General features: G+C 56.8%; 1 protein-coding gene across 1 annotated transcript; it reads right to left on the bottom strand.

The window, feature by feature from the left end:
- Positions 1-5,133: 5,133 nt before the first annotated feature.
- Positions 5,134-15,500, bottom strand: TACR1 (tachykinin receptor 1). The gene is made up of 5 exons (XM_063175279.1): positions 14,280-15,500; positions 10,512-10,706; positions 7,918-8,068; positions 7,269-7,465; positions 5,134-6,745 (listed from the first exon to the last, which is right to left on the bottom strand). The coding sequence occupies exons 1-5, from the start codon at positions 14,675-14,677 to the stop codon at positions 6,451-6,453; spliced, it is 1,236 nt and encodes a 411-aa protein (XP_063031349.1). The 5' UTR covers positions 14,678-15,500; the 3' UTR covers positions 5,134-6,450.
- Positions 15,501-16,342: the final 842 nt, after the last annotated feature.

The following is a 16,342-nucleotide window of genomic DNA, read 5'->3' as shown; positions in this document are numbered from 1 at the left end:
CCAGCCCAGCGGGATCGGTGCCCGTGCTCTCCAGCCCAGCGGGATCGGTGTCCGGGCTCTCCCCTCAGCCCCGCATTCCCCCGCCTCGGCCCGAGCATCGCGCACCGGCCCTACCTGAGCGATGGGGAACCGAGGCCCTGCAGCGACGAGTCCACAGCCCTGGAGCGGCGGCGCTGGCGCCTCTCGCGCTCATCGTCATTGTCGGGGCACTCAGCGAACACGGGGGTGCCGGTGCTGCCGGGGGCCCGCAGGGTCGGCGAGAGGAAGGCGGTGGCGATGGCGGCAGGGCTGGGGCTGCAGGCAGCCATGGCCATGGCTCCGCGCTGCGCAGACAGCGAGCCCGCCATCCCCGGGGCCACGCCCCCTCCGCGCCTTCCAGCCAATCAGCGCGCGGCGCGCCCGCCCCCGAGGCGGGTTTGAACGGCGGCGCGCGCTCAGTAACGGTCGTGAGGGTGAAGAGGGCGGGGCTTCGCTCTGAGGGAGCCGTGAGGGGGCCGGCGAAGGGAAGGGGCGGCCTTGCCATTTGCCCCGTTTTCCTCCAAATTCTGGTACCGGAACGGGGTCAGCGGCCTCCGGTGCTGTTCTGGAGTCCCCCCGGAAGGAGGAGGAGCCGCCAGAGCCACGCCGCTAACCCCGGAATCGCTGACGTAATCTCGGAATCTTTGGGATCACCGAGTCCAAGATGGGCCTGATCCCCACCTGGGCACTGAGTGCAGCATCCAGGCCTTCTCTTCCAGGTGTGTCCCGATATTCACTTTGCCCTTCCAGGTGTAATTCCCACATTCCCTGTCACTCTCCAAGGTGTATTCCCGTATTCCCTGTCACTTTCCAAGGTGTATTCCCACATTCCCTGTCACTTTCCAAGGTGTATTCCCACATTCCCTGTCACTCTCCAGGTGTAATTCCCACATTCCCTGTCACTCTCCAAGGTGTGTTTCCACATTCCCTGTCACTCTCCAAGGTGTGTTCCCATATTCCCTGTCATGTATTTCCCACATTCCCCGTGACCTCACCTGGCTCCAGGTCCCACATCCCTGGGAGACGCTCCTGGGGGAGCCCCGAGCTCTGTGCCTGAGGCAAAGCTCCACCAGGAGGGAAGGAACTCCATGGCTTTTCCTTCTGGAGCATCCCTCGTGCTCTGGGAGCTTTAGGAAAAATTTGGGCTGGCCTGGATGTGCCAGATCCGTCCCCAAAGCTTTGGGAATTCCCAAAGTTTGGGAAGAGGGATTTGACTCCACTGGGAGCAGGAGCTTTTCCGGCGTTCCCAGCCGGAATTTGGGATTTAGGGATGCTGCCGCTGGGTGCCGCAGTTTTTCCCGGCGGTTTTTCCCGGCCGAGCCGCTGGATGGAGCAGGAGGAAAAGCCGTGGATTGATCTCCGCAGGAATGGTTCCCAGAATTTCCCCTCCCCGCACGGAGCAGCCAATGGGGTCACAGAACCGTGGAATTGTTGAGGGTGGAAAACACCTTTGGGATCATTAAGTCCGAGCTCCAGCGCGGGATGGAGCCGCGGGATCTCCCTGGGAAGGGGGGAAAACCTGGATTTAGGGAATGGTGTCCCTATCCAGGATATTCCAGGCTCCCGGGAAGGGCTGATCCAAGGAAACACCACCCAGCCCTGTCCCTAGGACGGGAGTGACAGCTGGGTTTCCATAGGACCCCTTGCAAACACAGCCATCCATCAGCCAAACAAGGACAATCCCATTTTTCCTAAGGAATGTGTGGATTTAGGGTGATCCTTAACCCCCAAATCCCAGTTTGATTTTGGCTCTGGAGTTGGGCTTGATCCACACTCGGGTTTTTATTCCACACACAGCTATGCATCAACCAAACAAAGAAAATCCCCTTTCCTCATTTGAGCCCTTCCTGGGCTTAATTCACAGTTGAGTTTTTATAGAACCCATTCCAAGCACAGCCATCCATCAACTGGAACCAAACAAGGAAAATTCCATTTTTCCTGAGGAATATGTGAATTTAGGGTGGTCCTCAACCCCCAAATCCCAGTTTTATTTTGGCTCCATCTGTTCCTCTGGAGCCAGGCCCCATTCCTGCCAGGACGGAGCAGAAGGGATCTCAGCTCTGCCTTCATCCAACCCCAAAAATGGCAAAGGAATCAACGCTTGGAGCCTGGAATCTCCTTGGAAGAGCAGCCTGGAATCTCCCTGGAAGATTCCCAAACCTGGAGGATCTGAACCCCTTTGGGGTTTGTTTGCCCCCTGATAATGTGGGGGCTGAGCAATGGGGTCGGTGCCTTCCCTTGGCTGCTCCAGGATATTTGGGAGAGGCTGGAAAATCCCCGGCTGGGTTTGGGATGTGTTTTCCTGGGAGCAGCCCCCGCTTTCCGTGGCTGCTGTAAACAAATCAATCTCTGCAGCTGAGCCCATCCCGGAGGAGACTCCAAGGAATTCTGACAGGTTTTATGCCCGAATAAATCATTCCTGCCCTGGCAACCGCATTGGATTTTCCCCCGGCATCAGCAGGAGCGTTCCCGGATGGAAGGGGGAATTGAGGGAATGGATCACTGTGACAGCAATGGTACAAAGGGCTGTGATCCCTCCCCGGCTCCAGAAATCCCTGCCAGGACTCCATTCCCAGCTCCCCACGTTCCCAAAATCCTGGGAGGATGTGGGGATGCTCCTGGGTGCAGGGAGAGGTTTCCTTTGGGAGCTGCTGGGAATTTTCCAGCCAGGCTCGGGAAGGGTTTGGGAGGATTTGGGGCACCAGAGTGTTCCCCAAGCTGTGGGGTGGGAAACTTGGGAAAAGGGGAGGGAATGGGGATTGGAGACTTTGCTTGGAATGCTCAGGGAATGGGCAAGGAATGGGCAGAGAATCCCACCCTGGGACCAACTGACCATTCCCTGCCTATTCCCTGAATGGAGCCTGGAAAAGGCCTCGGATTTGGGATTTTGGGGCATTCTCCCCCTGTTTTCCCCTTCCAGGGCTGTGTCCATCCCCTCCCGCCGCGGCTCCAGGGCCACGAGGGAAAGCTCAGGAGAGGGAAAGGGGTTGGATCTTTCCAGGATTTCATTGGGAAGCTCTGTTCTGCCTGGCTGCTGCACGCCTCGCTCACATCCAGCTGGGATGGATTCTTTTCCCTTTAGTGGGAATGTTCTGGAAGAGGCTGGAGTGTCACAGACCTCAGGGTGGCCCCAATCCTTTCTCCTGGTCCTCATTCCCTGGGAATGGCCCCAATCCCTTTTCCCTGCCCCTCATTCCCAATGAGCAGTGAGGATCTGACCTCTGGTGCTCTCATTCCCTGTGTTTTATCCCCAGTTATTTTGCCACAAATCCCAGGATTTCCCAGAATTTTGCTGCCCTGCCCAGCCTGGACTTGGATACTCCCAGGGATCCAGGGGGAATTTCTTCCTAAAAAATCCTGGCTAGAGCGTGGATCCCCCAGGATGCCTTAAATCCTCCTGCATTCCTTCGGTTGCTCCAATGAATAATTAATTTCTAATTAAGCCCATCCTTGTGGAAGCAATTCCTTCTCTCCCCTTTTCCCTTCCTTCCCTCTGGAACTCCCGATGCCCAGGAGGTTCCTCAGCCCTGGAAGCACCAAATCCAATTGAATTCCTCATTTTCCACCCCAAAATTCCCACCCAGCCCGGGCTGGTTCCTAATGGCTGCTGCTGGCAGCTCCTGCTCAGAGCTCAGTAATTACCAGGGTAATTAACGCTAATTACTGCTGGGAACAAGCTGGAATTCTCCACCCTCCAGGAACCCCAAATCTGCCGGAATCTGCCCCAAAAATGAAACTGGGCATTCCTGAAAATTGTGAATTCACTTCCATGCGGATGTCCTGAACCCAAATCGTTCCTCCCTGAGCGGTGAGTTTTTGGGAAGCATCCCAGAGCCCCCGGGTGCCATGGAAACTGCGGGATCCACCCCAGGAGCTGCCTTGAGTTCCCGGGGTTTTTTATTTTCTGGGATATTTTGGACTCAGCATTAAGCAAACATTTATGCAAAACGCTGGAATGCATCCATGGAAATGAAGCTGAACCAGAGAGGGAATTGAGCGGGATGGGCTCGCTCAGAGCTGCAGATCCCGCTTGGAAAGCACTAAAACCAACAAAATTTGGGGGTTCTTGCGGTGAACCCCGATTTTGGGGGGTTTCCCATGGAATTGGAGATGGAGGGATAACCCAAAGCCCCAGGAATGTGGAATTCCCTTTCCTTGTGTGTCTGAGGGGGAGTTTTGTGCCTCATTTTATGGGGTGGGGGTGAAATTCCCCATTAGGTACAGCGCCGTTAAAGGGATGGGATAATCCCAATGGATCTGTTGGGATCTGAATCCCACCAGGAAGGGATAATCCCAGTAAAGGAAACGGCTCTGTTGGGATCTGAATCCCACCAGGAAGGGATAATCGCAGTAAAGGAAACGGCTCTGTTGGGATCTGAATCCCACCAGGAAGGGATAATCCCAGTAAAGGAAACGGCTCCGTTGGGATCTGAATCCCACCAGGAAGGGATAATCCCAATAAGGGAAACGGCTCCGTTGGGATCTGAATCCCACCAGGAAGGGAGATCCAGCCCGGCATTCACAGGAAGCTCAGCCAGGAACGTGTGGATATTTCTCTCTCCTTTTTCCCACATAAAGTCACCGATGGAAAACCAACAGCCGGAATTTACCGGGCCCGTGGGGTTGAGCTGAGCCCGGGAACGCTGCTTTAATTAAAATCCAGAATTCCAGTCGGCTGGAACTGCCAGCAGGGGCGAGATGCTCCTGCAATTCCCACCTGGAATATCCTGCTTGGAAAAGCACGGAGGATTGCGTGTTCCCCGCGGAGCAGCGGGATTTGGGAAGCCCAGCCCGGGAAGGGGAGCTGGGATCCATCAGGGACACCAGAAACACCAGGAATCACCCTGAGAATGGAGCAGCTCCGAGCCCTGCTCGTGCTCCAGGAGGGATTCATGAATTTCCATGATTTGGGAATCAGTGCTGCGCTCCCAGCCCTGAATTTGAGGAGGAATTTTGGGAATTGTCCCTTTTCCTGTTTCGGTGACATTTCAGGGCAAACCCCTCCCACTGAGGTTGCCCCAAACCCATCATCCATATTTTTTATGGAATTTAATGGAATTTTCCCACCTCTTCCCGCTCCCACCCCTCCTCCCCTCATTAAGGGATAACGAACCATTCTCCACAACAAAGGAATATTTATCCATGAAAATCCACGCTGGGACAATCCCGAGACACTTTGGGAAGGACGGTTGGGTTCCCTCTCTCTTGGGATGCTCCAGGCGAAGAACCTTCCAGAAAGTTCCTTCCAGCTGCTGCCACCCTGAATTCCCCAGGGATGTCAGAGTCACAGGGATGGGATTTGGGGTGGATATTTCACAGGGATGGGATTTGGGGTGGATATTTCACAGGGGTGGGATTTGGGGTGAATATTCCACAGGAAAGGGATTTGGGGTGGATATTCCAGCAGGAATGGGATTTGGGGTGGATATTCCAAGGAAAAGGGGGATTCCCATGCTAAACTTTGCATTAGAATGGTTGTGTCCATCTTTCAGCTGGACACAGGATTTTGGGGCAGGGTTTGGGAAAGGAATAAATCCCAAAATCCCAGAATCCCGGAATGGGGAAGGCTGGAAGGGCCCATGGTGGGTCGTGAAGGCTGAAAATCGGAATTTTTTCAGATTATGGTGATTTTAATGGGAAATAAACCCCGGGAGCTCCCAGGCTGGGCTCTGTGACCTCACACCAGGGCTCCAACAAGGACACGGAAATCCCAAAAAACCCAAATCCCATCATTCCCTGTGGGAACGCTCCGCAAGCAGCGGATCCTGCGCTTCCCTCCTGCAACGCTCGGCCATGAGGAGCCCTCGAGGGACAGAAAATAAAAACAACAATAAAGGCAAGGATGGGCGGGGCAGGCCTTGTATCCACAGCAATCCCAGAAAAACGCTCCGAACAATGGGAATGGCTCCCGCATGGATCCTTGGCTGCGGCTTCCAAAGGCGCCGCTGGATCCTTGGCTGCAGCTTCCAAAGGAGCCGCGGTTCTTGTGCCAAACAGACCCAAAGCAGGGCCAGACCTGTCTGAATCCCAGAATCTGTGCAGTGCTGATGATTCCCCATGCTGCTGGAAAAAGCCTTTTTGGGATTTTGGGATTCAAGATCCCCCTGCATATCCAGCATGGAGAATGAAATTAAGGATGGGAGGAGGGAGGTGCAGGATGGGGTTGTTTTCCATGGGGTGGGATGCACCGAGAGGTCCCTCCTGCCTCGCAGAAGGCACGGAAGCGCCGGCCAGCGTTGGAATTCTGAGGAGAACCCGGCTCTGTCCCATTCCTGCATCCCCTCCATCTCCAGCCAGGCAGTGAAAACATTCCTGATGTCCAGCCCCACAACAGAACTCATCCCAAAGAAAAGAGACGGGAAAAACAGCACGAGAAACGCCGGCACGGCACAAGCAGGGCGGTGACACCGAGGTGGCGCTGAGGGGACGCCCCTAGGTCAGGGTGTTGGAGTAGAAGCTGAAGCTCTCAGAGACCGTCTTGGAGTCGCTGCGGGAGGAGCCGTTGGAGGTCATGTCCAGGGAGAGCCGCTCGGCCCGGCTGGGCTCATCCAGCTCCTCGTCGGCCGCGCCGAGCGCCGAGGCCACGGTGGTGGTGTCCATGCGGCTGAGCTTGGACACGGAGCTGTGCGTGTGCAGGAAGCGCGCCGAGCGCAGCTCCAGCCCCTCGTACTCGCCGGCGCTCACACACGGGCACCAGCGGAAGGCGTGCTTGAATCCCACCCGGAACCTGGCCACGGGGACGGGATGGACACGGGCATGGACGGGGAAAAATGTGGAGATGGACGGAGGAACGGGATGGAGATGGACAAACGGATGGGATGGAGATGGACAAAGGAATTGGGATGGAGATGGCCAAAGGAATGGGATGGAGATGGCCAAAGGAATGAGGAAAGACATGGAGATGGCCAAAGAAAAGGGGAGATAAAGCTGAGCTTTTCTAAACATGACAAAATTGCCATCTTTCACTGAGGAGAGGAAAAACCCGCCAAGAAATGAAAAATCTGCTGAGAAATGGAAAACCCCCTGAGAAATGGAAAATCCCCCATAAACTCCAGTTAAGAGTAGGGATCATTTCAGTTGCTGCTTGCCCTCAGAACCCACAGGGATTAGGAAAGACTCCAGGTGAGAACTGTGCCACCCCCACCCCTGCTGGAAGTGGCAGATGTTTTTTTGTGCCATCCCAAAACAACCCCATCCCTCCTCTCCACCGGGACCCCGCTCCGCGTTCCCGAGCCGCGCGGCGCGCCCACCTGTCGTTGAGGCAGCAGTAGATGATGGGGTTGTACATGGTGGAGCTCATGGCCAGCCACATGACGGCCAGGTAGACCTGCTGGATGAAGCTCTGCACGTACCACTCGGGCCGCAGGTACTGCAGCGTGAAGTAGACGTGGTAGGGCAGCCAGCAGAGCGCGAAGGTGCACACCACCATGATCATCATCTTCACCACCTGCCACGGGAGAGAGCCATTCCTGCAGCCATCCCAGCCTCGGGAATGGCCTCTGGGATTGGCCAGGAGTTCTGGATCCAGCCCCTCTTAGAGTTCCTCATCTTCCTCTTGGTCAGCACATGCTCATGGTTTGGGATTGGCCAGGACTTCTGGATCCACCCCCTCATGGAGTTCCTCACTTTGTGGAGATTGGCCAGGAATTCTGGATCCATCCCCTCTTGGAGTTCCTCACCTTGTGGAGATTGACCAGGAATTCTGGATCCACCCCCTCCTGGAATTCCTCTGCTGCTAGTACCACAATCTGATTTTCCCAACCCTAATTCCATTTGGGATGGCCTTGGCGGGGCTGGATTTCGTTTGCCTCATTCCAGAGGTGTCTCGGTGGCTCCGGAGGAGGATTTTGTGGAGATTGGCCAGGAATTCTGGACCCAGCCCCTCCCAGGGTTCCTCACCTTCCTCTTGGCCGACACCTGCTCGTGGTAGCGGTCGGAGGAGTCGCCGGGGATGGCGCTGGCCCAGAGCGTGCGGCCGACGGCGGCGTAGGCGCAGCCGATCACCAGCAGCGGCAGCAGGTACAGCAGCACCGTCATGGAAAAGTGGTACCTGGAAAAAACCAGGATAATCCCTGAGGATCCAGCAGGATGGACGTGGAAATGGTGGGACCTGGAAAAAACCGGGATAATCCCTGAGGATCCAGCAGGATGGACGTGGAAATGGTGGGATCTGGAAAATGGGATAATCCCTGAGGATCCAGCATTGGGAATGCCATGGAAGTGTTGGGAATGCCATGGAAGCACTTGGAACAATGTGGGAGCACTGGAATGCCATGGAAACTCTGTGAATGCCATGGAAGTGTTGGGAACATTGTGGGAGTACTGGGAATGCCATGGGAACACTGGGAATGCCGTTGGAATTCTGGGAATGCCATGGATCAGTGAGGAATTCTGTTAGAGAGGAATGGTTTAAATGGAAATCCAGTAATTCCGGGTTTAAGCACAGGAGGGGATGGAGGCTCCGACCGTGCAGAAAATCCTCTCTTCCCTAAAATCTGAGTCCACAAACGTGGCTGGTGCTGGCTTGTAAAACTTCCCAAATCCTGCCTGGTTAGCGGGAATTTCATTCCCAAGGCTTTGGAGCCTCTGGGTCGAGTTTTGGGCTCCAATCCCAGCTCCTGCATCTTCCCAAGGATTTGGGCTCCAGTCCAGCCCTGCTCCCGCTCCTCCTCCCAGGAGCTGGGGTTGAATCCCAGCTCCAGAGGGTGAGAGCGGCTCTGGGAATTCTCCTGCAGGGATCGGGGCTGCTGCTCGGTACCACAATCTGATTTTGCCGGCCCTAATTCCATTTGGGATGGCCTTGGCGGGGCTGGATTTCGTTTGCCTCATTCCAGAGGCGTCTCGGCGGCTCCGCAGGAGGATTTTGTTGCGGTTCCCATGGAATTGCGGATCCTCAGAGCGCCGCAGGAATGTCTGGAGGAGCTGCGGGATAACGTCAGCAGCGCAGAGCCCCGTTCCCAGAGGGGTCTGGGCTCCAAGAGCCGTTCCAGACAGCTCCAGGAATCCTTTGGGATCCAGGCATGGAAAAGCACTGGGAATTGCTCTGCCTGCAGCATTCCCGGGATCGCAGCACTCCGGGAGATTTGGGGTTTGAAGCTGGAAGGGTTTAGGATCTGGTGTGGGATGGAGGATGCTGAGGATGGAGCTGCCACCTCCTTTTCCCTGGGAATCCCGGGAATGTTGGCGTGGAAGGGGCATCCCTGAATTCCCAGGGGATCCAGGGCCGGCTTCTCCCTTCCCTCAAAGCCCCAAACCGAATTCCTGATCCCTTTGGGAAGCAGGGATCCATGTCCAGCTCGAATCCTGCAGAATTCTCAGCTCTAGCTGAAACCAAGGATGTTTTCCAGGGAAAAACCAGCTCTGGTACACCAGGGCTCTGCTCCTCAGAGGTTTTCCAAAGGAATTCCCCCCAGAAGTGTTGGAATTCTCCTGTTTTCCCTGGTTTTCCCCCTGTTTTCCCTGGGAGCTGGATAAAGGATGGATTTTTTCCTCCTGACGCCACAAATGGAGCAGCTGCCACCGGAGCATTCCCAGAATATCCACTCTGAGGCCATGGAGCGGGGAAGGGCCAGAATGGCACCTCTGGAATGACCCAAACACCTGTCCCGAGTTATTTAGGGCAGGAAAATCCCATCCCGGGATCTGCTCGTGGCATTCCCGAGGACTGGAGACGCCACTGAGTTCCTCCCAGTCCCCAAACTCTTTGGGATTTGCCATCCCAAAGCTGCCAGGGATCTCCTTTCCCAGTTTTCCCAGTTTCCCAGAGCATGGGATGCAGATCCATTGTGGATTTAACAGCCCCGTTTTCCTTTGGGATCAGCCTTTGGAAAATCCACCAGAATTATCCATCCTGGGAATATTCTGGGATGGAAGGGGCCCCCGAGGATGGACTCTGGGAATGAGGTGACAAAGGACACGGGGAGGGTTTGGCACCGGCCTGGATCTGACACCTGGCCCGGAATTCCAGAGTGGAATTCCACAGCCCCAGTTCCTCCCTCCTCAGGGCTGGAGATCACAAACTCCTTTTTTATTCCCTTCTTTATTCCCTTTATTTATTCCCGTTTTAAAATCCCTTTTTCATTCCCTTTTTCATTCCTCCCCATCCTTTTTTTCCTCAAGTCCTGACATTTAACTCCCCTTGGCAAACCATTCCCAGACCCTTTGGAAATTCAGGAGTGCCCTTCCCTTCCTTTTCCCCCTTTTTTCCCCCTTGTCTTTTCCTCTTGCCCCCCTCTTTTTTTCCTCCTTTTTTCCTCTGTTTTTGCTCCTTTCATTTTACTTTTCCCTTTCACTTTCCCCCCTCCATTCCCCATTTTTCTCCGTTCCCACCCCATTTCCCCCATTCCCACCCGATTTTTCCCCATTCCCACCCCGTTTTCCCCATTCCCACCCCATTTTCCCCATTCCCTTGTTTTTCCCCATTCCCACCCCATTCCCACCCCATTTTCCCCCATTTTCCCCATTCCCACCCCGTTTTCCCCGTTCCCACTCACGCTTTCCCAGACTCGGCTCCTCCGGGCTCCGGCCACTCCACGAGGCAGACGAGGCGCCCCGGGAGCTCGGCGGTGACGGAGAAATATCCCTGGGGGAAGGCGAGCAGCAGCGCCAGCAGCCAGATCAGCCCCATCACGGCCTTGGTGGCCGCGGCCGAGAGGCGCGGCCGGAGCGGGTGGATGATGGCCATGTACCTGGGAGGGGAAAACGGGAATATCCTGGGGTAAAATCACGGGGTTCTGGGTCTGGGAACAGTGGGAATTGGGGCTGGAAAATCCTGGGGTTCTGGGTCTGGGAACAGCAGGAATATGGCCAGAAAATCCCATGGTTCTGGGTCTGGGAACAGCAGGAATATGGCCAGAAAATCCCGGGGTTCTGGGTCTGGGAACAGCAGGAATATGGCCAGAAAATCCCGGGGTTCTGGGTCTGGGAACAGCAGGAATATGGCCAGAAAATCCTGGGGTTCTGGGTCTGGGAACAGCAGGAATATGGCCAGAAAATCCCATGGTTCTGGGTCTGGGAACAGCAGGAATATGGCCAGAAAATCCTGGGGTTCTGGGTCTGGGAACAGCAGGAATATGGCCAGAAAATCCCATGGTTCTGGGTCTGGGAACAGCAGGAATATGGCCAGAAAATCCTGGGGTTCTGGGTCTGGGAACAGCAGGAATATGGCCAGACGGATGATGGCCACATACCTGGGCAGGAAAAATGGGATAATCCGGGGAAAAATCCTGGGGTAAAATCACAGGGTTCTGGGTCTGGGAACAGCGGGAATTGGGGCTGGAAAATCCTGGGGTTCCGGGTCTGGGAACAGCAGGAATTAGGGATGGAAAATCCCAGGGTTCTGGGTCTGGGAATAGTGGGAATCAGGGATGGAAAATCCCAATGTTCCAGCTTTGGGAACAGCAAGAATTAGGGATGGAAAATCCCAGGGTTCAGGGTCTGGGAATAGTGGAAATCAGGGATGGAAAAAGCCAGAGTTCCCTTTGGGAAAAGTGGGAATAAAGGCTGGAAAATCCCAGAGTTCTCTTTGGGAAAAGGGGGAATCAGAGCTAGAAAATCCCAATGTTCCAGCCTTGGGAACAGTGGAATTAGGGCCAGAAAATCCTGGGGTCCCTTTTGGGAAAAGTTGGAATTGGGGCTGGAAGATCTTGGGGTTCCCTTTGGGACCAGTGGGAATTAGGGCCAGAAAATCTCGGAGTTCTCCAGCTTTGGGAACAGCAGGAATGGGAGCTGGGAAATCCCAGTGTTCCCTTTGGGAAAAGCAGGAATACAGCTGGAAAATCCTGGAATTCCAGCTTTGGGAGCAGCGGGAATGGGAGCTGGGAAATCCCGGTGTTCCCTTTGGGAAAAGCAGGAATACAGCTGGAAAATCCTGTAATTCCAGCTTTGGGAGCAGCGGGAATGGGAGCTGGGAAATCCCAGTGTTCCCTTTGGGAAAAGCAGGAATACAGCTGGAAAATCCTGGAATTCCAGCTTTGGGAACAGCAGGAATGGGAGCTGGGAAATCCCAGTGTTCCCTTTGGGAAAAGCAGGAATACAGCTGGAAAATCCTGGAATTCCAGCTTTGGGAACAACAGGAATGGGAGCTGGGAAATCCCGGTGTTCCCTTTGGGCAAACAAAGGATGGGGTGGGAATTTGGGAGCCGAGGGAGCTGCCAGGCCCTGAATCCTTTGGGATTTTCCTGAGGCACTTCCCGCAGTGCCAGCCCCATCCCGAATTTCCTGCCATTGTCCCGAGTGTTCGGAACAACTTCCGTCTTTTCTTCTTTTGTGCCCAGGGCTGGAGCAGCTCCAGGGCAAGGAGGGGATGGAGACACTTCCAGCAAAAATCCCGCATGGATCCGTGATGGATCCCACAAAAAATCCCATCGGGGAGCCTCTGGATCCTGGGAAGTGCCCGGGGCTGGGCTGGAGGGGTTTGGGGCAGCCTGGGATTGGGAAGGTGGTGCTGGGTGGGATTTGAGGTCCTTCCCAATCCCAGGACTTTGGGAATACGAGGCTTTTTCCATGCTGCTTCCCTGATTTTTGGTGGGAGTTGGGAATTCCATCCTGGCTGTGACTGGATCCCCAACACAGCTCTCCCCATTCCCATTCCCAGCTCTCCCCATTCCCATTCCCAGCTCTTCCCAGTCCCATTCCCAATTCCAGCTTCCCCATTCCCAGTTCCAGCTCTCTCCAGTCCCAGTTTCAGCTCTGGGAATCCTCCCTCCCAGGCCCCTGGAACACATTCCTGCTTTTCCTGCCTTTCAGCTCCATTGGCAGCTCCCAGCCACAGGAAAAAGAAGAATTTTCCCGATGTTTGGATGGGATTTGGGGTTTGTTCCCTTCCCCGTTCCTGGCTGGAATTTGGGATGCAGTTGGAGCTGCAGCTTCCGGATGGGAGCCTGGATGTTTTGGGAAAACCAAGCATCTCCTCAGGGTTTGCAGGTGCAGGAAGATTTTTTGGGAATGCTAATCCTGAAAAAATTCCAGCCCCAGCCTCCCAGACCTCCCTGCTTTACTGCAGCTTCCCTGGATTTCTCAGGGTGGATCAAAGGCTGTAAATTGAATTATTCAGCCCAAAAAACAATCCCTGGAATTCACCCCAGCCCCAAAGGGGCTTTTCCAGCCGATCCCAAGGATCCTCCTGGAACAGCACCATGGGAGAGGCACTGGAAATATCCTGGTTTTTATTGATGATTGCCTCAATTCCCGTGGATTTCAGGGAGAGGATTTGGTGACAGAACCAAACCTGGAGCTGGTTTTAATGCCCAGGGAGCCTCACCCATCCCAGCCCTGCTTCCCACAGGGAGTCCCGGAGGCAGCGGCTCCAGAGGCACTGGAAAAGGTCAGGAAAAGCGTCCGGGCCCCAGCCCGGATCCCTGCCAGAATTCCCGTTATTCCCTGGGAACAGGGGAGGGCAGAGCCCGGCTGGCTCCGGGAACGGGGCCTTGGAAAAATCCAAAATGCTCGGAGGGAGCCACGGGGTGAATCTGGAGCTGGGATCTGTCCCGGGGCTTGGGGGGAAAGGGCCCTGACCCCAAATTCCTGGAGAGGGACAGGACATCCGGGGGGTTCTGGGGATTTGGGGTCCCCCAGTGCCACTGGGATCTGGCTGAGCTTGGGAGTGTGGATCCAGTGAGGTCTGGGATCATGGATCCAGTGGGGTCTGGGATAACAGCTCCAGTGGGGTCTGGGATCGTGGATCCAGTGGGGTCTGGGATAACAGCTCCAGTGGGGTCTGGGATTGTGGATCCAGTGGGGTCTGGGATCATGGATCCAGTGAGATCTGGGATCGTGGATCCAGTGGGGTCTGGGATAACAGCTCCAGTGGGGTCTGGGATCATGGATCCAGTGAGGTCTGGGATCGTGGATCCAGTGGGGTCTGGGATAACAGCTCCAGTGGGGTCTGGGATCATGGATCCAGTGAGATCTGGGATCGTGGATCCAGTGGGGTCTGGGATAACAGCTCCAGTGGGGTCTGGGATCATGGATCCAGTGGGATCTCAGATAACGGCTCTAGTGGGATCTGGGATCTGGCTGAGCTTGGGATCATGGCCCTAGTGGGGTCTGGGATCACAACTCCAATGGGATCCAGGATCCAGCTGAGCTTGGGATCACAGTAGGATCTGGGATATGGCTGAGCTTGGGATCATGGCCCCAGTGCAGGAACTGGGCAGGGAAAAACCAACCCTGGTCACTGACCTGTCCCCATGCTCCAGCCAGGAATGTCCCCATCACTGACCTGTCCCCATGCTCCGACCAGGACTGACCCCACCACTGACCTGTCCAGCGCGATGGCCGTCATGGAGTAGATGCTGGCGAAGACGGCGGCGATGGGGAAGAAGTTGTGGAAGCGGCAGTAGGCGGCCCCGAAGTACCACTCGTTGTGCACGGCGTAGCTGAAGTTGACCACGGTGTTGAGCGCGGCCATGGAGGCCTCGGCGAAGGCCAGGTTCACCAGGAAGTAGTTGGTGACCGTGCGCATCCGCTTGTGCGCCAGGATGATCCACATGACCACGGCGTTGCCCACCACGGCCACCACCACGACGAGCGCGTAGGCCGCGGCCCACAGGGCCACCTGCCACGGCGGCTGCACGAACGGGTTGGACCAGGAGCCGTTCAGCGACGCGTTGGGGAACTGCGGCTCCGGCCGGGCTGCCAGCGGCGGGGACTCGTCCATGGCCACGGAGATGGGCTGAGGGACCTTCTGCTTAGCAAAATTGTGGTGCAGGGACCTCTGGATCAGCCAATTTGGGATGCAGGAACCTCCTGATTGGCAAAATTGGGGTGAGAGACCTCTGGATCAGCCAATTTGGGGTGCAGGGACCTCCTGATCAGCAAAATAGAGGTGCAGGGACCTGGATCAGCCAGTTTGGGGTGCAGGAACCTCCTGATCAGCAAAATTTGGGTGAGAGACCTCTGGATCAGCCAATTTGGGGTGCAGGAACCTCCTGATCAGCCAGTTTGGGGTGAGGAACCTCTGGATCAGCAAAATTGAGGTGCAGGACCTTCTGCTCAGCCAATTTGGGGTGAGGGACCTCCTGATCGGCAAAATTGGGATGCAGGACCTCTGGATCAGCAAAATTGGGGTGTAGGGACCTTCTGCTGAGCAAAATTGGGGTGCAGGACCTTCAGATCAGCAAAATTGGGGTTAGGGGCCTTCTGGATCAGCCAATTTGGGGTGCAGGGACCTTCTGGTTTAGGGTGCAGGGCACAGCCAATTTGGGGTGCAGATCCTTCCTGGCTCAGCCAATTTGGGGTGCAGATCCCTGCTGGTTTAGGGTGCAGCAGGATCAGTGCACAGCCAGTTTTGGGGTGCAGGACCCGTCTGGCTCAGGGTGCAGCGGGTTTGGGGTTCCGGTCCCTCCGGTGTCCGGGGGCAGCTGGAGCCGGGAACGCGGCCATGGCACGGCTGGCTCGGGCTGCGGGTCCGGCACGGTTCGGGCTGCGGGTCCGGCACGGTTCAGGGTGTGGGTCCCACCCGGTTCAGGGTGTGGGTCCCACCCGGTTCGGGGTGCGGGTCCCTCTCGGCTCGGGTGCGGGTCCGGCCCGGTTCGGGCTGCGGGTCCGGCCCGGTTCGGGGTGCGGGTCCCTCTCGGTTCGGGCTGCGGGTCCGGCCCGGTTCGGGCTGCGGGTCCCGCCCGGTTCGGGCTGCGGGTCCCGCCCGGTTCGGGATTCAGTCGGGTCGGGAAGCCGCCGGTTCAGGATGCGGCTCCTCTCGGTACCTGCTGCAGGCGGTTCGGGGTGCAGATTCCCCGGTTCGGGATGCAGATTTCCCGGTTCGGGATGCAGCCGGTTCCGGATGCAGTCGGTTCGGGATGCAGCCGGTTCCGGATGCGGATTCCCCGTTCGGGATGCGAAATCCCGCTCGGTTCGGGCTGCAGGTTCCCCGGTTCAGGCTGCGGATCCTGGCTCGGTTCGGGCTGCACGCGGTCCCGGATGCGGTTCCCCGGTTCGGGATGCGGTTCCCCGGTTCGGGATGCGGTTCCCCGGTTGACGCTGCGGATCCCCCCCGGTGCCGGCCGCCGGCGGTTCCGCCCGGCCAGCCGCGGGCTCGGGGCGCAGCCGGTGCCGCGGACCCGACTGCGGCGGGCGAGGCACGAGCGGCGCTTTTATGGGCGGCGCGGGCGGTGCCAGAGCGGGGCGGGCAGAGCCGGCCGGGGACAGCCCTCCCCCGGTCCCCCCGGTCCCCCCGGTCCCCCCGGTCCCCTGTCCCGGTTCCCCCCGTCCCCTCCCGCTCCCGGGGCCTCCGCAGCCGCCGCCGGAGATGCAGATTCCTCCTCCGCCTTTCCAGGCACCCCCATCCCAAATTTCCCTCCCCTCATCCCCTCTCCCACCTTTTTCC

Source organism: Melospiza melodia, chromosome 23, assembly GCF_035770615.1.
Source record: "Melospiza melodia melodia isolate bMelMel2 chromosome 23, bMelMel2.pri, whole genome shotgun sequence".
In the NCBI taxonomy this organism is placed as follows: Eukaryota; Metazoa; Chordata; class Aves; order Passeriformes; family Passerellidae; genus Melospiza; species Melospiza melodia.
The sequence above is the reverse complement of the archived record's forward strand: the minus strand, read 5'-3'. Positions and strand labels throughout refer to the sequence as shown.

Bases quoted from the DNA above. Each gene is read 5' to 3' on its own strand.
- TACR1 (XM_063175279.1), bottom strand. From the start codon at position 14,677: ATGGACGAGTCCCCGCCGCTGGCAGCCCGGCCGGAGCCGCAGTTCCCC. The intron at 10,707-14,279 runs GTCAGTGGTGGG...TTCCCCTCCCAG, and splicing joins ACGGCCATCGCGCTGGACAG to GTACATGGCCATCATCCACC. The intron at 8,069-10,511 runs GTGAGTGGGAAC...GGTTTTTTCCAG, and splicing joins GGAGCCGAGTCTGGGAAAGC to GTACCACTTTTCCATGACGG.